Source organism: Heloderma suspectum, chromosome 2, assembly GCF_057233095.1.
Source record: "Heloderma suspectum isolate Gila_16-S chromosome 2, 16-S_ref, whole genome shotgun sequence".
Classification (NCBI taxonomy): domain Eukaryota; kingdom Metazoa; phylum Chordata; class Lepidosauria; order Squamata; family Helodermatidae; genus Heloderma; species Heloderma suspectum.
Genome location: NC_139459.1, coordinates 358210893 through 358236904, shown reverse-complemented (window position 1 = coordinate 358236904; position 26012 = coordinate 358210893). Strand labels below are relative to the sequence as shown.

General features: G+C 45.2%; 1 protein-coding gene across 4 annotated transcripts; it reads left to right on the top strand.

Moving 5' to 3' along the window:
* Positions 1-255: 255 nt before the first annotated feature.
* Positions 256-20785, top strand: LST1 (leukocyte specific transcript 1). 4 transcript variants are annotated; one of them, XM_084840998.1, is made up of 5 exons: positions 256-359; positions 6482-6533; positions 10899-11006; positions 16507-16529; positions 19451-20785. In XM_084840998.1, exons 2-5 carry the CDS (start codon positions 6506-6508, stop codon positions 19688-19690), a joined length of 399 nt encoding a protein of 132 aa, XP_084697124.1. In that variant the 5' UTR covers positions 256-359; positions 6482-6505; the 3' UTR covers positions 19691-20785. The 4 variants fall into 4 exon arrangements, with proteins under 4 accessions (XP_084697124.1, XP_084697125.1, XP_084697126.1 ...); XM_084840999.1 differs by having other exon boundaries at positions 6357-6533; positions 19451-20560; XM_084841000.1 differs by lacking the exon at positions 10899-11006 and having other exon boundaries at positions 19451-20560.
* Positions 20786-26012: the final 5227 nt, after the last annotated feature.

Here is a 26012-nt window from a genome sequence, read left to right as displayed (position 1 = left end):
AGAATGAAGACTGCATTATTGCTGAGGCAGCATTTTGAATGTGTCTTGTCAAGGCACCCCTCCCAGACTCCCCCACCCCACCCCACCCCACCCCACCACCCCTTCTCTGCTCAGATCCAGTTCTTCTAGCATTGTGGTTGAGTGGAAACATCTGTTGTTTCATTTTTGGTTTGTGTGACAGGTCCGAATTTCCTGGGGGAAGCAGAAGTTGCTGCTTGCCGCTTCATGACGTCTGTCAGCAGACGTTTTCAGCTCATAAAGGGAAGACGGACAGTCTGGGACAGATGCTTGAACACTGGGGATGGTGAAGACTCCCAGAGGCCTACCCCTTGGGGACCCAGTTGGATAAGTGGAAGGAGGTAAGAAGAAGGGGTGCAACTGAACCTCTAAGTTGCCTGGGATTGGGAAGCAGTCTGACTGTTAGCAGAGCGAGGTGGCTGCCTCTGGTAGCAGGTCTTGAGTGTGACAAAAGGGCAGCAAATTCTTGGTTATTGTCTCTGGGTCTGGTGGGGAAAGACTTGAGGTCAGGCTTCCCTTGTCAGCTGACTCTGCATTCATTTTTGAATGCAGAGTCTGGGTTCTCCCAAGTGTGCTGGGACTCTGCATTCATTTTTGAAACGTCTGGGTTCTCCCAAGTGTGCTGATGCTTCCCTCTTGTTTCTCAGTGGACCCAGATTGGCCCTAACCTTTGTGGCACTCATCACTGGAGTTAATTAATTAATTAATTGCATTTATACCCCGCCTTTTTTCCTCTTGCAGGGAACTCAAGGCGGCTTACATTATCCTCCTCCTCTCCATTTTATCCTCACAACAACAGCCCTGTGAGGTGGGTTGGGCTGAGAGTGTGTGACTGGCCCAAAGTCACCCAGTGAGCTTCCATGGCTGAGTGGGGACTAGAACCCGGATCTCCCAGCTCCTAGTCCAACACTCTTGCCACTATACCACAGGGATAAAAAATGGTGATATATGAAAATGCACAGCGCAAGTTGGTGTGACATCATCACATAGTTCTGAGCTTGAAGAAGAAGAAGAAGAAGAAGTTGTGGTAGTGGTGGTGGTGTAGTATGGTAGCCAGGGATGTTGCTATAGACAGTCCCACCTGGGCATGGGCCCTGGATCTTCTGAGCTGTGCCCTGGATCTTTTGAGCTGTCCTAATGGTCATTTTTTACATTTTCCCATTCACTTGCATTGGAAAACAGAAATGGCCATAACTTTTTTAGTTTGTATGATAAATGCATGCAGTTTGGACACCTGGTCTCTACCATGGGGATGACTAAGTGTGTGAAATTTCAGGCAGTTAAATCCAGTGTCTTTTGTGCTAGTCACAGGTAATTTTTCCCATTTTTTCAAGGAAATCTGTCAAAGGAAAGAGCTATAATTTTTTTGTGCTTACACATAAGTGCATGGAATTTGGGGAGCTGACTGAACCTGCCAAATGTCAGTCTGCTGTGTTTTCTCTCCCTCTCCCCTACTTTTCTGCTCTTACATGTCCACTGTTGGGAGCTTGCTTGCAATGAAAGTTTTAAGAGGTAGAAGGAAGGGCAGAAAGAGCTCCATGTGAAATACTGGTATTTACACAGCATCTGATTTTACTGTCCCAAACTGGAACCTTTGACTTCTGCAGAAGTTTAGTAGCTTCAGTACAGCAAAGGATCCAATCAGCCTCAACAAACTTCTTTCTCCTCCTCCACTTTAATTTCTCCTAAATAGCTGTAGGACTCAAATTATTTCAAAAGGAGGGTTAGGACTATGTGGCGTCATGATTGAGGAACTGCCGGGGCTTTTAAATAGGTTGTACAGTTTTTAAAAAGCTAGAAAAAGCCCTCAGCCACCTCATCTCATAAAGTTAATTTAAGTACGTGCAATCTTTAGAAACCCTCCATAGCCTCCTAAATTCTTCTGAAGCATAATGCCTCTCTGAAAGGAGCCACTTGGCTTAGGGAATTCTCTCTCCCTTCCCCCCGCCCACATTTCCTATCACCATTCTTCTTTTTTCTTCTTCCCTTCCCTCCCCTCCCCTATCCTGTTCTTTCTTTCTCTTCTTTATTCCACCCAGAGCATATATTGGGAATTCTTAAAGAGATTTCTCTTTGGTGGGCAAGAGAAGTTCTGAACTGTAGTGACTTTATATAAACAGACAAGAGGGTTTGTTTTTCTTCTTCTCACTCAAGTCTTTGATAAAAGTGGGTTCACATGGTTGTTGTTGTTGTTGTTCAGTCGTTAAGTCATGTCTGACTCTTCGTGACCCCATGGACCATAGCACACGAGGTCTTCCTGTCCCCCGCTCTCTCCCGGAGTGTGCTCACAGAGAGACAAATATGGGGCTATTTTGTTTGTTAGTTGCCATTATCCAGCAAGGCTTGTTGTTCAGTCGTTCAGTCGTGTCCGACTCTTCGTGACCCCATGGACCATAGCACGCCAGGCCTTCCTGTCCTGCACTCTCTCCCGGAGCATGCTCAAGTCCATATTCTTTGCATCAGTATCTAGCCATCTCATCCTCTGCCGTCCAGGGGGCCTGTCCCTTTCTCCTTTTGCCTTCAGTCTTTCCCAGCATCAGGGTCTTTTCCAGAGAGCTTTCTCTTCGCATTAGGTGGCCAAGATATTTGAGCTTCAGCTTCAGTATCTGTCCTTCCAATGAGTACTCAGGGTTGATTTCCTTTAGGATGGACTGATTTGACCTCCTTGCAGTCCAGGGGACTCGTAAGAGTCTTCTCCAGCACCACAGTTCGAAAGCATCAGTTCTTTGGCACTCAGCCTTCCTTATAGTCCAGCTCTCACAGCCATACATTACTACTGGGAAAACCATAGCTTTGATTAGACGGACCTTTGTCGGCAAGGTGATGTCTCTGTTTCTTACTATGCTGTCTAGGTTTGCCATAGCTTTCCTCCCAAGGAGCAAGCGTCTTTTAATTTCATGGCTACAGTCACCGTCTGCGATGATCTTGGAGCCCAAGAAAATAAAATCTGTCACTGCTTCCATTTCTTCCCCTTCTATATGCCAGGAAGTGATGGGGCCAGATGCCATGATCTTCGTTTTTTTAATGTTGAGTTTCAAACCAGCTTTTGCACTCTCCTCTTTCACCCTCAACAAGAGGCCCTTTAGATCCTCTTCACTTTCTGCCATTAGGGTGGTATCATCTGCGTATCTGAGGTTATTGATAATTCTCCTGGCAATCTTAATTCTGACTGCTGTGATTCATCCAACCCAGCGTTTCTCATGATGTACTCTGCATATAAGTTAAATAAGCAGGGCGACAATATGCAGCCTTGTCGTACTCCTTTCCCAATTTTGAACCACTCGGTTGTTCCATGTGTGGTTCTTACTGTTGCTTCTTGACCCTCGTACAGGTTTCTCAGGAGACAGGTAAGGTGGTCTGGTACCCCCATCTCTTTCAGAATTTGCCAGAGTTTGTTGTGATCCACACAATCAAAGGCTTTAGTGTAGTCAATGAAGCAGAAATATAAATTTTTCTGGAATTCTCTTGCTTTCTCCATGATCCAGCGAAAGTTGGCGATTTGATCTCTAGTTCCTCTGCCTCTTCGAAACCCAGCTTGTACTTCCGGTAGTTCTCGGTTCGCATACTGCTGAAGCCTAGCTTGTAGGATTTTGAGCATCACCTTGCTGGCATGTGAAATGAGCGCAATTCTACGGTAGTTTGAACACTCTTTGGCATTGCCCTTCTTTGGAATTGGAATGCAAACTGACCTTTTCCAGTCTTGTGGCCATTGTTGAGTGTTCCAAATTTGTTGTCATATTGAGTGCAGCACTTTAACAGCATCGTCTTTTAGGATCTTAAATAGCTCAGCTGGAATACTGTCATCTCCGCTAGCTTTGTTATTAGTAATGCTTCCTAAGGCCCACTTGACTTCACCCTCTAGGATGTCCGGCTCAAGTTCAGTGACCGCACTATCATGGCTATCAGGGACATTCAGATCTTTCCTGTATAGTTCTTCTGTGTATTCTTGCCACCTCTTCTTAATCTCATCTGCTTCTGTTAGGTCCCTGCTTTCTTTGTCCTTTATCATGCCCGTCTTTGCACAAAATGTTCCCTTGAGATCTCCGATTTTCTTGAAGAGATCTCTAGTCTTTCCCATTCTGTTGTTTTCCTCGATTTCTTTGCATTGTTCATTTAAGAAGGCCTTCTTTTCTCTCCTTGCTATTCTCTGGAACTCTGCATTCAGTTGGGTATATCTTCCCCTTTCTCCTTTGCTTTTTGCTTCCCTTCTTTCCTCAGCTACTTGTAAAGCCTCCTCAGACAGCCACTTTGCTTTCTTGCATGTCTTTTTCTTTGGGATGGATTGAGTTGCTGCCTCCTGAACAATGTTACGCACCTCTGTCCATAGTTCCTCAGGCACTCTGTCTATCAGGTCTAATCCCTGAAATCTATTCCTCACCACCACTGTATATTCATAAGGGATATGATTTAGGTCATACTTGAACGGTTTAGTGGTTTTCCCTACGTTCTTCAATTTAAGCCAAAATTTTGCAACAAGAAGCTCATGATCTGAGCCACAGTCAGCTCCAGGTCTTGTTTTTACTGACTGTATGGAGCTTCTTCATCTTTGGCTGCAAAGGACATAATCAATCTGATTTTGATATTGACCATCTGGTGATGTCCATGTGTAGAGTTGCCTCTTGTGCTGTTGGAAAAGAGTGTTTGCTATGATCAGCGTGTTCTCTTGGCAAAACTCTATTAGCCTTTGTCCTGCTTCGTTTTGTACACCAAGGCCATGCTTGCCTGTTATCCCGGTGATTTCTTGACTTCCTGCTTTAGCATTCCAATCCCCTATGATGAAGAGGACATCTTTTTTTGGTGTTAGTTCTAGAAGGTGTTGTAGGTCTTCATAGAACCGATCAACCTCAGCTTCTTCGGCCTCAGTGGTTGGGGCATAGACTTGAATTACTGTGATGTTGAATGGTTTGCCTTGGATTCGTACTGAGATCATTCTGTCATTTTTAAGATTGTACCCCAGTACTGCTTTTCCCACCCTTTTGTTGACTATGGGTGCTACTCCATTTCTTCTACGGGATTCTTGCCCACAGTAGTAGATATGATGGTCACCTGAATTAAATTCGCCCATGCTTGTCCATTTTAGTTCGCTGATTCCCAAGATGTCGATGTTCAATCTTGCCATCTCATGTTTGACCACCTCCAGCTTACCTTGATTCATTGATCTTACATTCCAGGTTCCTAAACAATATTGTTCTTTACAGCATCGGATTTTCTTTTCACCACCAGACACATCCACAGCTGAGTGTCCTTTCGGCTTTGGCCTAGCCGCTTCACTCTTTCTGGCGCTACTTGGAAATACCCTCTGCGTAGTATATTGGACACCTTCCGACCTGAGGGGCTCATCTTCCGGCGTCGTATCTTTTAGCCTTGTGATACGTTCCATGGGGTTTTCTTGGCAAGAATACAAAAGCCCTGTGGCTATCGTTCTGAAATTTGGCATACATGATCTCCTCTAATGGGGCAATGTATCCTGAAATTTTTATCTAATTCTTCCAAAGAAAAAATGTTACTGAGAATTCTCTTTAAAAGAAAATCAAAATATAAACCCTGCACCTATTTTTCTGACATTGGGCAGGTGTAATCCCGTTCTAGAGGGCTGCTATGCCTGAAATGATCATCCACGTCTGACCGAGAGAAAAAAGTAACTGTTTTTTTTTTTCTAATTTCCCATGGCAGTCAACAGGAAGCATAAAAGACTCATTTTTCCAAACCTTGACTCAGGTTTGGTGCTGAGCTGAAATGCTCCGACTACAAATTGGCCAGAGGAGAAGCGGGATGTTTTCCAAAATGCTGAATCGGGGTCTGAGTTGAAATAGGGTGGGTGGGGGTCAGTGCACACTTCTTATGAATGTATGTAATCTATACACACACACACACGCAAGCACACCACATGCACACCCTGTGCACACCACATGCACACACGCACGCACACACACATATATATTAGAGGTGTGCTTAGACTCGTATATATAAGTGTGTGTGTATGTGTGTGTGCATGCGTGCATATATATATATATATATATATACACACACACACACACACACACATGCAAATTTGTGTTATGGGCCTGTGCCCCGGATCTTTTAGGAACCTAGCAACACCCCTGATGGTAGTTAAAGATGTGAGCTGAATTCCTGGCTAAAATCGTATCTCTCATCCATAAACTCACTTGGTTATCTTACAACCACCTTTAGTGACCCCTCTTCCCCAGCCTTCTGCAATATTGATATAATAATATTACTAGCCTACCTTACAAGGCTGTTGTAAATACTTACTGAGATAGAGTATGTGAAGCATTTAAACATTTAAAATGTCATTTTTCTGTTGTTTTTCTGCCCAGGCTCCAGGAAATTCTTGGTGTCATTCAATAAGGAGATCAGTAACAGGAGGCACGTTTTCCTGAAAGACAGTTTGCCCACCAGTCCCATGCCTTAGACTTGTTCTCCTTTGTTTTTTGTTTTCTAGAACACTGTGTCTCAACCTTTGAGAATGGTTTCTTTTCCCTGTGATGAGAAAGGTAGGTGTATTTATTTATTTATTTATTATTTAATAGACTTATATAATGTTTATCATATTTTAAAAAAATATCTCTAAGTGGTTTATAAGGAAAATACATTAAGGAGGCTTCTGAGTATCCTATGCAAATAGGGAGGCACCTTGTGCCTCCCTTTCTGCATTTTAGCAAGATGGGCGACTTTGCCCATCTAGCAGAGGCTTTGGGGAGGAGGAGGGGAGGAGGCTGGGGCAGCAATAGTTGCCCCAGCATCCTCCCCTCCCTGCCTCCAGGAATGTCTCTTTCCCCCCTGTCTGTTTTGTGAGCTTGGAGAGGTGCGGTTCTCTCTGCGCCAGCTACAAGGGGGAGGGGGCAGTTTCCTGGCTACAAGGTCGGAGCCATTTCTCTGACCTTGAATCCAAGAGTCCAAACAATCCTATATCCCCTGTATAGGGGATGTAGGATTGTTCTCTAACATACATTATATAACATTTATAAAAACATTAAAACCATGTATTCACGATACCATAATTAACAAGTGAACTGGGCAGCGCAATCAGTCAAGGAAGGCTTGGCTAAAGAGATGGGCCTTGAATTGGCACTTGGAGCATGCTACAGTTGGTACCTCCGGAATACTGGCGGGCGGCGGGGGGGCATTCCATAAGGTGGGTCCCATCATGGAGAAGTCCTGCTTCAGGTTGCTGCAAGACAACACAGGTACAACCAGCAGAGTCTCCTCTGATGATCTTAATGATCCCACAGGTCTGTCTCAGGGAAGGCGATCTGCCAGGTAACCTGGTCCCAAGCGGTTTAGAGCTTTATATGTCAACAGCAAGACCTTGAACCTGGCTCAGTAGTTAATAGGTAGCCAGTGCAGTTGCTTCAACATGGGTGCAATATGTGCACAGCCAGACGCTCAGCATCCTGGCCTCTTTATTCTGCACCAGCTTCTGGACCAAGCACGAGGGTTGTTGTTGATCAGTCGTTCAGTTGTGTCCGACTCTTCGTGGCCTCATGGACCATAGCACGCCAGGCCTTCCTGTCCTCCACTGTCTCCTGGAGTGTGCTCAAGTCCATATTCATCACATCGGTGATGCTATCTAGCTATCTCGTCCTCTGCTGTCCCCTTCTCCTTTTGCCTTCAGTCTTTCCCAGCATCAGGGTCTTTTCCAGTGACTTTTCTCTTCGCATCAGGTGGCCGAAATATTTGTCCTTCCAATGAGCAGTCAGGGTTGATTTCCTTTAAGATGGACTGATTTGACCTCCTTGCAGTCCAGGGGACTCGTAAGAGTCTTCTCCAGCACCACAGTTCGAAAGCATCGATTCTTCGGCGCTCAGCCTTCCTTATAGTCCAGCTCTCACAGCCATATGTTACTACTGGGAAAACCATAGCTTTGATTACTCAAACCTTTGTTGGCAAGGTGATGCCTCTGCTTCTTACTATGCTGTCTAGGTTTGCCATAGCTTTCCTCCCAAGCAGCAAGTGTCTTTTAATTTCATGGTTACAGTCACCGTCTGCGGTGATCTTGGAGCCCAAGAAAATAAAATCTGTCACTGCTTCCGTGATTTCTTCCCCTTCTATATGCCAGGAGGTGATGGGGCCAGATGCCATGATCTTAGTTTTTTTATGTAGAGCACGAGGATGGCTCTACATAAAGTGTATCACAGGAATCTCAGCATGAGGTTACCAATGTATCGACTATGGTGGCCAAGCTATCCCTCTCCAGAGAAGGATGTAGCTGACGTACCCACTGGAGCTGGTAACAGGGACTCCTCTTTCAGCTCTCAGTGTGAAATGCTCTTGGGTGGGACTGCTGCTCCAGAACTGTTGGTGACCTGGGGCCCTTCCAAGTGGTTATCTGACTGAGTAGCCAGGGCATTTGTGACACAAAGCATAGGTGACAATATCATTGTGCAATATCATTGGCTTTTAACTGGGGCAGGGTCCAAGGTTTGAAGATGAAAGAATATGAGGCTAAACCAACTTCCCCCAACCTGGTGACTGCCAGATGTTTTGGACTTCAACTCCCACCAGACCCAACCACCGTGGCCAATAGTCAGGGGTTATGGGCCTTGTAGTCCCAAACATCTGGAGGGCACCAGACTGGGGAGGTTTTGGCTAAACCAGGGGTGAGGAACTTCTTTCAGCCTGAGGGCCAAATTCACTTTTGTAGAAGCTTTCGGGGGCCGCATTCCAGGGTTGGCTGGGCTGAGGGTGAAGGGGGTGGAGCAAAACCAAAAGGGGTGGGACCAAAAATACAAAAGCTACCAGCCTATTGTAGCTTAAAGCTCTTACTGTCAGGAACTCAGTCTTAGGAGAGGCACCTCAACCATTTAGAATGAGGAGGGGACTGCACAAAAGCCAGAAAACCACCAAACGGTTGGTGGTTGGGGGGAATGGGGTAGGGTAGGGGGGATGTGACAATTTAGGGAACTCCAGGAGGGCCGGATTTGGCCCCTAGGCCTGAGGTCTCCCACTCCAACACTAAACAGCTTGAGCAGACATACTAAGCAAAATGCTGCTGGCTTTTGTTTAAATAAAATCTTAGCTTTACACCAACAAATACAGCAATCAATCTATTTCTGGCATCTGCAGAAACTAATTCTGGCTCAACGGGGACTTTAAGCTAGGGCTGTGTTCCTGAAATTCTCAGGCTGGCTAGCCTTGTTCACCAATCAGCCACCCCAAGGGAGCTTTCTGCCATGATGCACATGTGTAGTGGTGTTGTGGACCCAGAAAGAGGGGCAAGGAAATGGGTGGGGGAGAGGCATATTGGGTACGGGAGAGGCATATTGGGTGGGGGCAAGGCATATTGGGGGAGAGGCATAAATGGGTGGGGGAGAGGCATATTGCTCAAGGGTCCTTCAAAAATGGAAGCCAGCGCTGTTTTTACTGCTGCGTCATTGTTCTGTAATCTATTTTATTTTGAATGTTTTTCTTATTATTTTTAGATTACTGGTTATTAGCTGCCTTGAGTTTTTCATTAAAGAGAGGCTGGATACAATATACATACATACATACATGCATCCTCTTTTGTGAACAGGGAGCAAACGTGGGGGAGACCCTGCTTCCACACTTCAGGTCTGTGTCATAAGACAGGGTGATGCAAAACACAGTTAGTTCTGGCTGCAGTAAGGCTGGAATTGATCTATTCCCAGTCTGTGTCAGTTTTGCATGTGTTCGGTCATAAATCCCTTCCATCCAATATCTACATTAATCTTCAAATTTAAAAGAAAAGGGCAACTCCCCCTACCATATGAATTTTATATGCAACTTTCCCTAGTATACGCATTTTTTTATGCAGCATTCCCAAATATATGCATCTTTGTATGCAACTTTTCCAAATATATGCTTTTCATAGGCAACTTTCTGTAATATATGCATTTTTATAGGCAACTTTCTGTAATATATGCATTTCTGTAGGCAACTTTCCCTAACATATGCATTTTCATAGGCAACTAACCCCAATATACACATTTTTGTATGCACCTTTTATCTAATGCATGCATTTTTGTTTGCAATTTTTGAGCCGAGAACTGCATCACTAAATTCGGAGGAGTGCGCAATCTGAATTATAACTGTGGTCTGATCTGCATATTAATCCAAGAAGTGTGAATTAGGTCAGTTCACTTAAAAATGTGGACCAAATGAAATCCTCCCCCATCCCTAGGAGTGTGGGGGGCCATGATGGAAAGAGTGATGGAGAAAGGAGGGACTGGACTGCCCAGCCCAGATGATTAGGCATCTGGTTCCAGGTTGGAATGGGAAAGAAATTTGTTTGATTCACATTTTGATATGAACTTACTGAATTTTAACTATTCGGAATCCATCCAGAGAATATTGGTTACTGGCCAGACTAACAAACAAACAAACAAACAAGAAAGGAGGAGGGAAAGAAGCATGTAGCATTGGGTGGGGTATACTAGCATGAAGGAAGTGGTCAGGCCACAGAGAGAGACACAGGGCTGCTGGAATGGGAGGGAAATTTGCTTGGTTTGCATTTTGACATGAACTTACTGAATTTTGCACTTTCAAACCAACAAGTGAACAGGAACTGAGTTATTGTTCGAAATTTGCGCTTCTCTGAAATTTGCAATGAAGTTCTCCCATCAAAAAATACATACAAAGATGTGAATATTAGGGAAACATGTACACAAAAATGTGTATATTATTGAAAATGCTAAAAATGCATTCTGTTAGGAGAATTGCTTGCTAAAATTGTGTATTGTGTATATTAGGCAAAATTGTATAAAAATGCATGTATACACACAAAAATGCATCTGAATTTTCTTGCAATTTTTTTTTTAATTCAAAGTTCATGACAAGCCAAACTTAAGACTGGAAAAATGAGACACTGAGAAAAACTGAAATTGATTAATTACTTGCAGAGTGTAAAATCCCACCCTTGGTACTCATTGGTGCAGCATGTGTCGTCTTCCTAATGATGCTGACAATCCTTATCCTCTCCATATGCCTCTGCCGGGTCTGCAGAAGATGTGAGTACCACATTAATAAGTAATTGGGAACTGAATCTTGGGAGGACGCTTGAAATAGTCGGGGTGTGTGTGTGTGTGACAAAACTTAAAGCCTTCTAAATAAGTGGGGGGGAGCTTCTGTATATACAATGGGTATAATTATACAATGGGTATAATGGGTATGATCAAAAACAAAGATGGCAAGGACCTAACAGAAGCAGAAGAGATCAAGAAAAAGTGGCAAGAATATACGGAAGATCTGTATAGGAAGGATAATAATATCAGGGATGGATTTGACAGTGTGATCAGTGAGCTAGAGCCAGACATCCTGAAGAGTGAGGTTGAATGGGCCTTAAAAAGCATTGCTAATAACAAGGCAGCAGGAGATGACAGTATCCCAGCTGAACTGTTTAAAATCTTGCAAGATGATGCTGTCAAGGTGATGCATGCCATATGCCAGCAAATTTGGAAAACACAAGAATGGCCAACAGATTGGAAAAAATCAACTTATATCCCCATACCAAAAAAGGGAAGCACCAAAGAATGTTCATACTATCGAACAGTGGCACTTATTTCACATGCCAGTAAGGTAATGCTCAAGATCTTGCAAGGTAGACTCCAGCAAGGTAGACTCCAGCAATTCATGGAACGAGAATTACCAGATGTACAAGCTTTGGGTTTAGGAACTAGAGACCAAATTGCCAATATCCACTGGACAATGGAGAAAGCCAAGGAGTTTCAGAAAAACATCTATTTCTGTTTTATTGACTATTCTAAAGCCTTTGACTGTGTGGATCATAACAAATTGTGGCAAGTTCTTGGTGGTATGGGGATACCAAGTCATCTTGTCTGCCTCCTGAGGAATCTGTATAACGACCAAGTAGCAACGGTAAGAACAGACCATGGAACAACGGACTGGTTTAAGATTGGGAAAGGAGTACGGCAGGGTTGTATACTCTCACCCTACCTATTCAACCTGTATGCAGAACACATCATGCGACATGCTGGGCTTGATGAAGCCAAGGCTGGAGTTAAAATCGCTGGAAGAAACATTAACAATCTCAGATATGCAGATGATACCACTTTGATGGCTGAAAGCGAGGAGGAGCTGAGGAATCTCATGACGAAGGTGAAAGAAGAAAGTGCAAAAGCTGGGTTGCAGTTAAACCTCAAAAAAACCAAGATTATGGCAACCAGCTTGATTGAGAACTGGGAAATAGAGGGAGAAAACGTGGAGGCAGTAACAGACTTTGTCTTTCTAGGCACAAAGATTACTGCAGACGCTGACTGCAGCCAGGAAATCAGAAGACGTTTACTTCTTGGGAGGAGAGCGATGACAAACCTTGATAAAATAGTTAAGAGCAGAGACATCACACTGACAACAAAGGTCCGCATAGTTAAAGCAATGGTCTTCCCCGTAGTAACCTATGGCTGCGAGAGCTGGACCATAAGGAAGGCTGAGCGAAGGAAGATAGATGCTTTTGAACTGTGGTGCTGCAGGAAAATTCTGAGAGTGCCTTGGACTGCCAGAAGATCAAACCAGTCCATACTCCAGGAAATAAAGCCAGACTGTTCACTTGAGGGAATGATATGAAAGGCAAAACTGAAGTACTTTGGCCACATAATGAGAAGACAGGATACCCTGTAGAAGATGCTGATGCTAGGGAAAGTGGAAGGCAAAAGGAAGAGGGGCTGACCAAGGGCAAGGTGGATGGATGATATTCTGGAGGTGACGGGCTCGACTTTGGGGGAGCTGGGGGTGGCAACGGCCAACAGGAAGCTCTGGCGTGGGCTGGTCCATGAAGTCACGAAGAGTCGGAAGCAACTGTCCGAATAAACAACAAGAAAAGCTTCTGTAGATGAAAGATATCCATTTTCCAATTAAACACACACACACACAAAACAAAATCAAATGATTTTTAATAGAGAGATGTGGTGAGCTGAGGGTACTTACTGGAAAAAAACACAAAGTCTGAAAACTCTGTTTCCCTTAATGGGGGATTAAGGGACAAAGTCCCTCACCAAAGACTCCTGAGCAAACTTAGCAGTCATGGAATAAGACGACAGGTCGACTTATGGATCAGTAACTGGTTAAACAGCAGAAAGCAGAGAGTAGGAATAAATGGTAAATCTTCCCAATGGAGGGAAGTAAGTAACAGGGTCCCACAGGGATCTGTATTAGGACCAATGCTTTTCAACCTGTTCATAAATGATCTCGAATTAGGAGTGAGTAGTGAAATGGCCAAGTTTGTGACAACAAATTATTTAGGGTGGTTAAAACAAAAAGCATTTGCGAAGAGCTCCAAAAGGATCTCTGCAAACTAGGAGAATGGGCATCTAAATGGAAAATGCAGTTCAACGTAAGCAAGTGTAAAGTGATGCATGTTGGTGCAAAAAACTTCAACTTCAAGTATAGTCTGATGGAATCTAAGCTAGCAGTGACCGACCAGGAAAGAGATTTTGGGGTTGTGGTGGACAGCTCAGTGAAGATGTCAACCCAGTGTGCAGCTGCTGTAAAAAAGACAAACTCCATGATAGGCATAATTAGAAAAGGAATTGAGAATAAAACTGCCAATATCATACTTGCCCTGTACAAATCTGCAGGGCAACCACACTTGGAATACTGTGTCCAGTTCTGGTCACCACACCTCAGAAAAGATATTGTAGAGCTGGAAAAAGTGCAGAAAAGAGCAACTGAAATGATCAAGGGGCTGGAGCATCTCCCCTATGAGGGAAGGTTACAACAGCTGGGATTGTTTAGCCTGGAAAAAAAGGAGGATAAGGGGAGACACGATAGAGGTCTACAAAATTATGCATGGTGTGGAGAATTTGGATAGGGAGACATTTTTCTCCCTATCTCAAAATCCTAGAACCTAGGGTCATCCTATGAAACTGTTTGGTGGGGAGATTCAGGACAGATAAAAGGAAAGACTTCTTCACACAGCGCATAGTTAAACTATGGAATTCGCTACCACGGAAAGTAGTGATGGCCACCAATTTGGATGGCTTTAAAAGGGAGTTGGACAAATTCCTGGAGGAAAAGGCTATCAATGGCTACTAGTCCTGATGGCTATGTGCTACCTCCATTACCAGAGGCAGTGAACCTATGTACACCAGTTGCTGGGGAACATGGGTGGGAGGGTGCTGTTGTGCTCATGCCCTGCTTGTGCGTTCCCGGTTGACCACTGTGTGAACAGAATACTGGACTAGATGGACCCTTGGTCTGATCCAGCATGTCTCTTCTTATGTTCTTAGGATGTACCGAAGTTAGGAATATCAATAATGTTGTGACTAGCAATCACGTTGTGGTTAAATACCAGGTGCAGCAAGGTGTGTGACCCCAGTTCGGTGCTTCAGGAGACAGCCTGATTTGGCTCAGAACAATTTGGAGGTTGCCCATTTAACTTGATTTGAATCTGAATCTTGATTCGGAAATCCAAATTCTCATGTTTTCCATTGCTTATCACTGGAAAGCAACAAATGGCTATAATGTTTTTTCTCTATGTTAGAACTGGATGAGGTTTTCAAACATAGTATTTCCTTATAGGGGGGGTATTTGTCCCAAATTTCAGACAAATAGGTGCAGGGTATTTTTTGCTATGTGGCTATATATAGAGGGGGGGGGGAGAGGGAGAGGGAGAAAAAGAACTTCTTAAAAAATTATTGGCAGAATTGGATGAAAACTGCAGGGATAATTTCCATTTCTGAGATCAAGCCTGCCATGTTTCATAATGGTAGCTGCTGGTAGCTTTGGGCAAAAGCAGTTTGGATGCTATTTGGGGGGCATCCAAAAGAGGACACACTTATCTCCCTATGTTCCATTGTTCTGAAAATTACAAACAGCCTAGAGGTGTCCCTAAATAAGAAACTTGCAAAGTTTCAGAAGGATAGGTATAGCAGTTCATGTGTAAGGGGAATCTTCACATTTGAGTGGGGGGGGGGAGAAGGTGATTCACTTTTCCTTATCCCCCTCCATGGCAATGCATGTGAAAATGGCATATGTCATAGATGTGTCCCTGGGCAAGGAACCTGCAAATTTTCAGAAGTCCTAGTGCAGGATCTAGAGAGTTATGACGGATGAAAAACAGTTTAAGACTTTTTGTATTTCTGCTCAGTTGGCACCAAAGTCACAGAAAGTGCAACAGGACAGGGGTGGATGATGGTTGTGGTGCATACAATGGCAGAGACAGAAGGACTTGGGCATCTAGCATTTTCCAAGCATTTTCCAAGGAAGCACCAGGTGTCACCCTCCCAGGTCGCACAGACTTCAGCAAATGTCTTTTAACATTTCTGGTTCTGGGACAGATAACTAGGAAAGAACATTGAGCACTGGATCCGACCTTCTCTAGAGGCATGATCATTCAGGCATGATTAAATAATCATTCAGGCATGATTAAATGTGGGTAGATTCACCAGGCGAGCAGGAATGGAGCCCGCATCATGTCACATCGAAGCTCCTCCCTTCCTCCTGTCCCCACCTTGTCGTTTTCCTTATATGGGTAGCTTGGAGAGAAATCTGATTTTTTGAGACACACTGTGTGTCTGTTTCCCTCTGAATCCCGAATCTTCACAAGTGTTCACATTCAGATTCAGTCCACTTTGGAAGAGCCCTGCTTGATTACTACAGCTTCTGAATCTGTCCAAATTAGCCCAATTTGGTTTGGCATTCATCCGAATCTGAAGGAACCCCCCACCCCCCATGGTTAGTAAAACTGCCGTCCATGGGGAGGGGAGGTTTAAGCCTTCCCTTCCCAAGCGTGGCCTTGATGAATCCGCCCCCCCCTCCATGTATGGCAATTAGCATTAGGAAAAACTTTCCATTTACTGGGGGGGGGTCCTCCAATGAGAGCTTTCCCCCATTGGGCTGTGTGCGTTGTTTAGGGAGAGGGGTCCCCATACCTTTTTTCCCTAATGATTTTTTGTACTTCTGAAAACCCAACCCTGCTGATACCTTCCTCTTGTGCATGGGACTGGAGTGAGCTTTAGTTGGATTGGAGAGCCAGTGTGGCATAGTGGTTAGAATGTTGGACTGGGAGTCAGAAGACCTGAGTTCAAGTTCCCACTTGGTCATGAAGGCCTGGTCACTGACTCTCAGCCTACTCTACCTCACAGGGTTGTTGTGAGGATATCACGGAGAGGAGGCAGATCATGTACGGCACCTTGGCCTCCTTGAAGGAAAAGGCAGGATATAAATATAACAAATAAATAATAAGGACCAGCACTTGGTAAATTGAAATAACTTTTAGCATATATAATGATGATGAATGCAGTGGCTAGGAGATGCATGATTTTTAACCAATAATATTGAACTTCAGCTATACAGCAAATGTGATATTTCTGTTACAAAAACACATAGCCTGAGCAAAATACCTGAAGATTGTATGATACAATATGAAAATGAATGCAAATTTAATTGATGAACAAAATAACATTGCTGAAAGAGCCTTGGGCTCTGAGCTGAGTAATACATTTTCCCCATTGTTTTGTTCCTGTGATATAATTGTCTTTGTTTCCCTTGCAGTAAAGAAGCAAAAACTGACAGAGGTAAGTAAGATGTGATCTAGAGACATAAACCAAGCTGGTGGTAGAGGGAGTAAAGGGGGAACCCTACAGATCTGCAGTCTGTACTGGCAACCTGGTTGTTTCCAAGTTGAATTCAAGGGGTTGAAGCTAATCTGTAATCCAGGGCTGGGAAACCTGTGGCCCTCCAGATGTTGATGAACTACTACTCCCATAATCCCTCACCATTGGCCAGCCTGGCTAGGGTTGATGGGGAGTGGAGTTCAAGAACATCTGGAGGGCCACAGGTTCCCTAGCTCTGATATAAGGCCTTGGGTGGTTTTGGAAATACCTTTAAAAGCGTTTCTCTTGTGTGATGCCGTCACAGGCCAGAGGCCTAGTTGTCTTTTGAGATGATCGACCTATGCCTTGAGTGAACCACTTTGGCCTGCAGCTGAGGGGGTCCCATGACTGAATGTTCGCTCAAGAAAAACCCAGCAACCCCCTACACATACAGAACTAGCTAGGAAAGGAGTAGGCTACGCTCATAACCTTCTCCCTATTATCTAGCTTTCTGTGTAGGAAATCTTTTGTCTGGAGGATATTTCACCCATCAGCAGCCCCCATCTGAAGTGGTATACAGCCCAGGTACCTCAGTGAAAACTAGGCCTCAGCCTAGTTATCTGAACTGAGGCCAGAAATTTTGTGGTGGTGTTGAGTAAGTGGGTAGTAAGGGCAGGATCCAGTGGGGGCCTTCCGTGTGCAGCCAGCTGCGCTGGCACCGGTGCGCATGCGGCCCATACTGTGGACAGCCGCAATATAGCGCTTCCGGAGGCAAGCCCCCAAAGGAGCAGAAACGCTCATTTCTGGAAGAGATGGGGCCTGCCCCTTTCAGAAATGAGCATTTCCGTTCGTTTGGAGGCTTGCCCCCGGAAGCGCTACATCACGGTGACCAGCGGTAGGGGCCACGCGTGCACCAGCCGGGCTGGTGGGGCAGCTGCGTGGTCACCAGAAACAGCAGGGCCAGCTGCATGCGGAAGGACCCCGCTGGATCCTTCCCTAAATGTGTTCTGGCAATGGCGAGGGGATAAATTGTAAATCAATTCAAAATAGTAAAAAAACAACAACCCTAAAATCCAGCTTGCCCAGCAGGCTGCAGCCAGCCTAGGGCCAGTTATAGGGAGCGCATGACTCCGTTCTTACCATAGCTTCACTGGCTACTGGTGTCTTTCTAGGCACAATTCAAAGTGCTGGTTCTGACCTATAAAGCGCTACATGGCTTCGGACCAAGCTACCTGAAAGACCGCCTTCTCCCATATGAGCCTGGCTACATTTTAAAATCCTGGAGATATGCCCTTCTCTGTCCCGCCACCATCAGAGGCACATTTGGCAGGGAAGACAGAGACGTTTTTATTCAGGCAGGCTTTGGGAGTCTAAGGGTGCAATCCTATGCATGTTTAGACAGAAAAAAATCCTACATGCTAGCTGGGGAATGCTGGGAGTTGTAGAACTTTTCTGTATCTAAAATGCATAGGATTGTGTCCTAAGCTAACTTGTTCGCTGAAGTAGGTTTTAACTGGAAGGTGCTGCTGTTTATTACTTTTTAAAATTGTGTTTATATTTATTTGTTTTTATGTTTCAATTATACTTCTTTATCTTATCTTATGTAACCATAAGATTATGTAAGGTATGGGAGAGGGGGAGGGTTCAGCGGCTCTGTCCCATGGCAACTGTGAAACTAAATCACGCTAATCTCCTTCTGCTTTATATGTGGATGGGTTGGACACATGCAAAGTGGCCCAAAGGAGAAGGCAACACAGAGGCAAGGAGGCTGAAAGACAGGTGCAGGGTAGGCAATGGGCTGAGAAAGAGAAACCTGAAGGGAAGGTCGCCAGAGAGTGAGGCTTGACGATAAGGATGGGAGGAGACCAGGAACTGAGGCAAGAAGGAACTAATCAGGTTCTGAAGAAAGATGACGGCCCACTGTTCAACCCACGGCTGTCAACCAGACTGGCAGCTGAATTTTACTTCAACGCTGGGGACAGGACAGTGTCCTTCACCACACGTGAGAGCAGCAGGATAGCTTAGGGAGTGCAGAGCAAGCCGTGTGACGCACGCAGCTCTGTCCTCCCACAGAGGCTGGGTGCGTGCGTGGAACACCTTAGGTATCCACCTCATGCTGCCTAAAGCTACGTCTGCCCCTGACCTGCATGCTCTGGGAGAGGGATGTGCTAAGTATCAGGTGAAAGGCTGGCTAAAGAAAAGAGGAGAAAAGTAGTCCATGACCTGAAAAGAAAGGACCTGAGAAAATACAAGGTGGGGGACAGTGGAGTTCTGGACACTTACTTCTAGATTTCTTTGGCTGTTTTACCGAGTCCTGTGCTGTTCATTGTTTTTGTACCATATTGTATTTTATTCTTTTAAATATTTGTATTGTACTTTATATTATTAACTACTGGTATGGCATTTTAGTCCTTTAGGGTTCAATTCTATGCAAGTTTAGACAGAAAAAAAGTCCTACAACTCCCAGCAGTCCCCAGCTGGCATGGCTGGCTGGGGAATGCTGGGAGTTGTAGGACATTTTTCTGTCTAAACATGCACAGGATTGTACCCTTAACTGTTTGTAATCCACCCAGAGAACATTGATTATTGGGTGGACAAATGAATAAATAAATAAGGAAGGAAGGAAGAGTGCAGGAAGCATGTAGCATTGGGTGGCGTGTTACTGGCAGGAAGGAAGTGGTCAGGCCATGGAGGGAGGCACAGGCTTGCTGGGCCCAGATTTGGAAACCTGGCAGGGGAATTCTGCCAGTTGTAACTGCAAGGAGTGAACAAGGGTCAAGAAGGGGGATGAGGCAGCTGCTGAATTTCACAGGCTGTTTCCAACTAACCAGCCAATTATTTTTGTCTGCAATGTTTTCACATGAATAAATGTCACCTCTTGCTCAACCCTTTCCTGTTGCCAGGCTCCCAATGAACCTGATTTACATTACGCTGAATTGCAGAACCTCCCAGGTTCCAGCAGGGGGCAGTGTGATGGGGGGACCTGCTCAGCCCCGCTCACAGCTCTGAACAGTGACTACGCTACGGTGGCAGAATTACAGGGAGCTCCCACAGAGGATGACAACTGCAATCACAAACAGAAAGAGGATGATGGAGTGGCCGATGAGGTGCAAGAGGGGACATCCTTTGTGGGGCCAGAGTGAGCTTTAGTTGGACTGGAATTGTGTGGGGTGGGGGGAATGGGGGAGGCAGCAAAGAGAAAAGGACTGTGTTTGATGTGACTGTGTATCTCTTGTGCTAAAATTCTGTCTCCGGAGAAGCAAAAATTGAACTGTTTTATGCAGGTTGAGTATATTTGCATCCATCAGCCTTCCCCAGCCTGGCATCCTCCGGAGGTGCTGAACTACAATTCCCAACATCCCCAGCTAGCATGGCCATTAGTGATGGTGGGAGTTGTAGTCCAACATCTCTGGAAGGCACCAGGTTGGGAAACGTTAGTATATGTCTTAGTTTTCTTGCATCATTTATTCTGCTTCCATGATTTACATAATGAAACCATTTGTATTTTAGTTTTAGTTTTTTATTTTTCAAGGAAAGGGAAGGGAGTGGGGAATGGGGCCATTTCCGAGGTCAACTCCACAGCCAGTGATGCAGTGACATGGACTTGGAGGCCAGGATTCAAATCTCCACTCAGCCATGAAGCTCAATTGGTTGGCTTTGGATAAGTTGTTACCATCAGTCTAATCTACTTCAAAGAGCTGGTGTGAGAATAAATGGGGATAACCACCCTTGTACGCTATCCTAAAAGGGTGATATGCAAATACGGTAGAATGTAAATATCAATCATGAGGACTAGAAGTGTGTTCTTAAGAAAGCCAATTAAATTCTGTGCCAGAAAGAAGATTCTGCACTTGTGCTGTGACATGTCAACTATCTTCCAACATTTCAGTGATAAAAACAGAGACAATCTTGTGTATTTGTAACATCCCTATTGTCATACATACAGTACTTTCCCACCCCCAGTACACATATCTGAAAGGTCGTATTTGCCTAATGTATACTATATTAATTGACCCTGCAATAGTATGTCTTTTCATTGCTTCTCGAAGCAAGGTGCATCAGCAAAACTGACTGACCATTGTGGTTGTTTTAAAAATAACAACATAAGAAGACCCCTGCTGGATCAGACCAAGGGTCCATCAAGTCCAGCATTCTGTTCACACAGTGGCCAACATGCTGCTTTTACCTTAATCTGACAGTGGGTCTGGTTGAATTATTGTAAAAAAAATCTTCAAGTCAAAATCGAGAACATTCAGCGTTATGGAAAACAAGTCTTATGAAGAAAGATGGAAGGAACTGGGTGTATTTTAGCCTGCAGAAGAGAAGACTGTGGGGTAGACATGGTGGACTAAGAACATAAGAAGAGTCATGCTGGGTCAGAGCAAGGGTCCATCAAGTCCAGCATTCTGTTCACACAGTGGCCAACCAGCTGCCCATGGACAACCCACAAGCAGGGCATCAGTGCAACACCCCCCCATGTTCCCCAGCAACTGGTGTACATAGGCATACTGCCTCTGATACTGGTAGCTTATAGCCATAGGGACCAGTAGCTGTTGATAGTAGCTTCTCCTCCACGAATTTGTCCAATCCCCTTTTAAAGACATCAAAATTGCTGGCCATCAAAACAGCTTATGGACATGAATTACATAGTAGACGTTGTGCTGTGTGAAAAAGGACTTCCTGTCCTGTCCTGAATCTCTCACCAATCAGCATCATGGGATAAGCCCTGGTTCTAGTATTATGAAAGAGGGCAAGAAATGTATTCCTGTCCACTTTCTCCACACCATGCATAATTTTGTACACCTCTATCATGTCTCTCCTTACTTGCCTCTTGAAAGACCTTAATGGTCATCACGCAGAAGAGGGCAAAGACTTCTTCTCGGCTACCCCAGAGGGCAGGACTAGATCAACTGGGGGGTAGATGGCAACAACACTTTGACAATGAGGCAAATTACTCTGTGCATGTGTGTGTGTGTGTGTGTGTGTGTGTGTATGTGTATGTATGTGTTGGCTCCCTTGCTGGAGGTCTTCAAGCAGGGGCTGGACTATCATCTACTGGGGGTGCCTTGCTCAGGATTCCCTGCACTGAGAGAGGGGTTGGACTAACGGGCCCCCTCCAACTCTCGGATTTTATTATATGCTGTTTGGATAAGATAGGAGCCTCGTGTGCCGCAGAGTGGTAGGCAGCAGTATTGCAGCCGAAACTCTCCCCATGATCTGAGTTCAATCCCAGCGGAAGCTGGGTCTCGGGTAGCCGGCTCAGGTCAACTCAGCCTTCCATCCTTCCGAGGTCGGTAAAATGAGTACCCAGTTTGCTGGGGGAAAGGTAGCCACGACTGGGGAAGGCAATGGCAAACCACCCCGCTATCGTCTGCCATGAAAACGCCAGCGAAAGCGGCGTCCCTCTAGGAGTCAGCAATGACTCGGTGCTTGCAAAGGAGGAACCTTTCCTTCCTTGGATAAGATGGCCATGGGTGATGGGAAGGAGCAGTGAGGTGGCACAAGAATTTGCATCCGGGGTGGCCCTCCAGATGTTTTGGCCTACAACTCCCATCAGCCCTAGCTCAGCCGCAGAAATATTTTCTAAACAGCCCATGCAAGGGGCAGAAATTCTAGTTCTCTTTAAAAAGCAACCCTAAAATCTCCCCTGGAGGCAAAAAAATAGGGACAAAATAAGAGCAGCAATTACCAGAAAACGGGCTGTTTGTGGTGGCAGTAGTAATGCACTCGGGTTAGGCTGTGCTCTAGTTCTCTGAAACAGGCTGTCCAGTGATTTTGGAACAGGGAGGAGGAGGAGCTACAAACAAGTAATTAAAAAAAAACACCCCACAATGGGATGACTTTCAGGGGGGACGGGACAGATGTGTCATCATTTGGCAGATCTGTCATCTGTGCTCCCAGGAACGAATAACTGAGCTAAAATGTTTTGAATACATTTCAAAAAAGGAAATGAGTGGAGGAAAAAGATGAGTGTAGGAGCACCCAGAATAACTTGCCAGCGATAACAGAGAATGAGCCTCTGTCATTCTCTTGAGACACTTGCTCCCCCGGCCTTTTATTTTGCTTGGAGGAAACTCTTATGCTTCCTCTGCAAGGGAGAAAGTTTCAGAGAGAAGAAAATAACCTGACACTTCCCCCTGCCATCACTCACTCTCTACCTTCCGTTGCATACAGACCATAAAGCAGGGGTGGGAAACCTCGGGACTTTGGGGGGGGGGCCAAATCCAGTCCTCTGGTGTTCCCCAGATGGACACCCTCCTTCCAACCCCCATTCCCTGGCCCCACCACCGTTCTCCCAGCCATTTATCGTTTGATAGTTTCCTGGCTAGCTACACTAGGCTGGTATTCTTAAAATATTTATGGTCCCACCCCCTTTTGCCTTCGACCCACCCACCACTGGAATGTGGCCCCCGAAAAATTCTCCGAAATTTAATTCGGCCCACAGCTGAAAGAGGTTCCCCACCTCTGCCATAAAGAGAAACCTTAGCCCCCGCTTCATGCATTATATGCTTGAAGGGGCTCCACACCATTAAGGAGGGTGTGTGTGTGATGCCACTGACTCTGTCCCTGAGGTTGGGCAGCTTGCCCAGGCCCCACCCCTCATGTTCACCCAAGGTGGGCTTGCAAAGGGAAAATTTATGCATGTCGTTCTCTGCACGTGTGGGGTCTGGAACTCTGGTTGCACACATAAACATCTGCATGCATAAGCTTCCCCCCAGCAGATGTCCACGTCTAACATAAGGATTTCGGGAGTTGAGCCAGGGGTAGCCATGCAGGCTTGGAGGCATGGCTGGTGGTGCACCACCCCTGCCCTTTGACTGAGTGAAAAGCTCTCCAAGGGAAGGCAAATGCAATTTCTCTTTTGCGTGGGGGTGAGCAATGAGAGGGGGAAATCTCGGAAAGTGTCAGAAAGACTCGCTGTCCCCTGATCGCATGGAGATCCCCTCAAGCATAACTCCGTGTTTGGATTCTTTTTTCTTCCTTTTTATTGCTCGCCACTGGGGAATTTTATTGGATATAGAGCTGCATATAAATCTTGTAAATAAATAAAATAAATCATCACTAGCATCCAATTGAGGAAAGCTGCCCTAACACCTCCAAGGTAAAAGGATCAAGCAGCAGATGATAGAAAGCTCTTTTACTACCAGAGTCCCTGGAGAACTGCTGCCCATCAGCATAGATAATACTAGACTAGATGGATGAATCCTCTTGACCTGGTAGAAAGTATGCAGCTTCCTATGTTAACTCTGCCTCCACCCAGGCTGCGCAACCCACCATTTCCAGGGCCCACTGCCTTTTTTTACATGGCCTTGAAGTGTCTCAAGTAGGCAATTATTTGTATTAATGTGCCAATTATGGTTTATATTGATTTGGTTTTTTTTCTGTAACATTAATTATATAACTGGACTGCCTGGCGCCAACATAGTTATCTTTTTGGCGCCAGGTTCTTTCCTCTATTCCCAGGCATTTGATGGCATATGGTGGGGCCTTTTAATATTAGTTGTTTATATCAGGTCCTGGCATTTTACTAGCTGTTTCAAACACTTTCAAATTTGTGTATGTCAAAGCTTTTAGATTATGGTTTATCTTGTTGTGTGTGACAACACACACACTATTTTAGGGTCTTAATTTTTGTGAACCACCCAGAGAGTTTTGGCTACTGGACAGTATAGAAATGCAGTGAATGAACAAATGAATAATAGATTTCTGTGTGTGGGTGTGGGTGTGTGCGCGCGCGCGCGCTTCAGTCACTTCAAGCTTGTTTTTTGTGGCTGGAAGTCATCCATTATTAATAATAATAGGCAGCAACAGCAAAAGCAATAAAATCTGCTCTCGCAAAACTCCAAAAGCACAGCCATTGCAAAACTGCCATGCACCTCCCAGCAGCCCTAGCCAGTGGTCAGTGGCCTGCCAGCCACTCCTCCTTCCCGAACATACCCACACCTCCGTTGGTGGAGAATACCCCAAGAAGATGCTTAGATCATCAAGGTCTGTGGCTCCAACCCATATACTTTGCACAAAGCTAACCTCAGGAACCACAGCAGCATTTTAAAGGCACAGCGGTTAAACTCTGGCTGCGGCTGGGGCAATGTCTGAGGTGCCAGTGCTGTCCTTGGTCCTGCAGAACCAGCTGGCGCCCCTGCCTCTTGCGCCCTCATGGACTCATGGGAACTACTTTTTCAACTGGACCCGGGTTAACACCTTTCAGCTCAAATGGCCCCCTTGTCTGCAGGCCTGACCACAGAACAGAACGCAGGAGCCTGTAACGCTCTGTGCAAGTTTTTAAAAACATTTATTTTTAGCACATGGACTGTAATTTTTAAAGTACTTCTTGAACGGGGATTTTATTTTTTTCAAGGGTGTGAAACCCTCCAAGTCCTGTGGAATGACTTACATGCGTCAAATCAGGGCTGCAGAAACTCAGCCCCAGGGGCCAAATCGGTTTCCTCAAGTGGCCACGCTCTCTTCTCCCCTGAGCATTTGGGGGTTTCTGGGCTTTTGTGCAGTTTTTCCCCCATTCTAGCAGTTGACATGCCTCTCCTGAGGCTCAATTACTGGCAGTAACAGTTTAAGCTAAAATACGCTGGCATTTTTGGCTGCACCCTTTTCCTATTCAGCTCCGCCCACCAGTAGAATGTGGCCCCCAACAGCTTCTCCAAAATGGAATTTGGCCCGTGGGCTGAAAGGGGCCAAAGTTGCCATCAGAGATGTGCCATGCTCCATTATTGCAGGCATTTAAGAAGGCCTTAAAAACTTATTATTTCACTGTGGCCTTCTCTTGATATGACTGCTACTGTTGCTGTTACTACTGTCATCATTGCTGCTGGTTTTATTGTTGGCTTTTACTGCTGTTTTTATCGCTTTTAATATTTCAACTGTTTTTATGTATTTTATTGATGTAAGCTGCCTTGGGAAGGCTTCTGCCCTGAAAGGCAGCCAAGAAAAGTAAAACAAAAATAAAAATAGATAGGTTCAGTACCCTGGTTTAGACCTCACAGCCAGCAAGCTTGGGGAGAAAAGCCTGACATAATCATTAACCATAATGTCATATATAACAAATAATCTGGGCCTGGCAGGGCGCATAGCCAGGGTGAGGCCAGTGGGAGCACCACCTCGACTGGAGCATTCATTTGTCCCACCTAAGATTATTGTTCCTTCAGGGTGCAATCCTATACATGTTTAGACAGGAAAAAAGTCCTACAATTCCCAGCATGCCCCAGCCAGCTATGTTGGCTGGGGCATGCTGGGAATTGTGGGACTTTTTTTCCATCTAAACATGCATAGGATTGCACCTGTAACCCTTTTTATTTTTTAAAATAAAGACTGTGACATTTCCATTTAAAGAATGTGAGCTTCTTTTTAAACTAAGAGGCATTCTGGTTAAAAGAGAGAGAAAATCAATGGCGAACCGTGCCCCTCCAAAGCTGTTGTGCTCCAAACTCCGGAGCTTTAAGCGACAATATA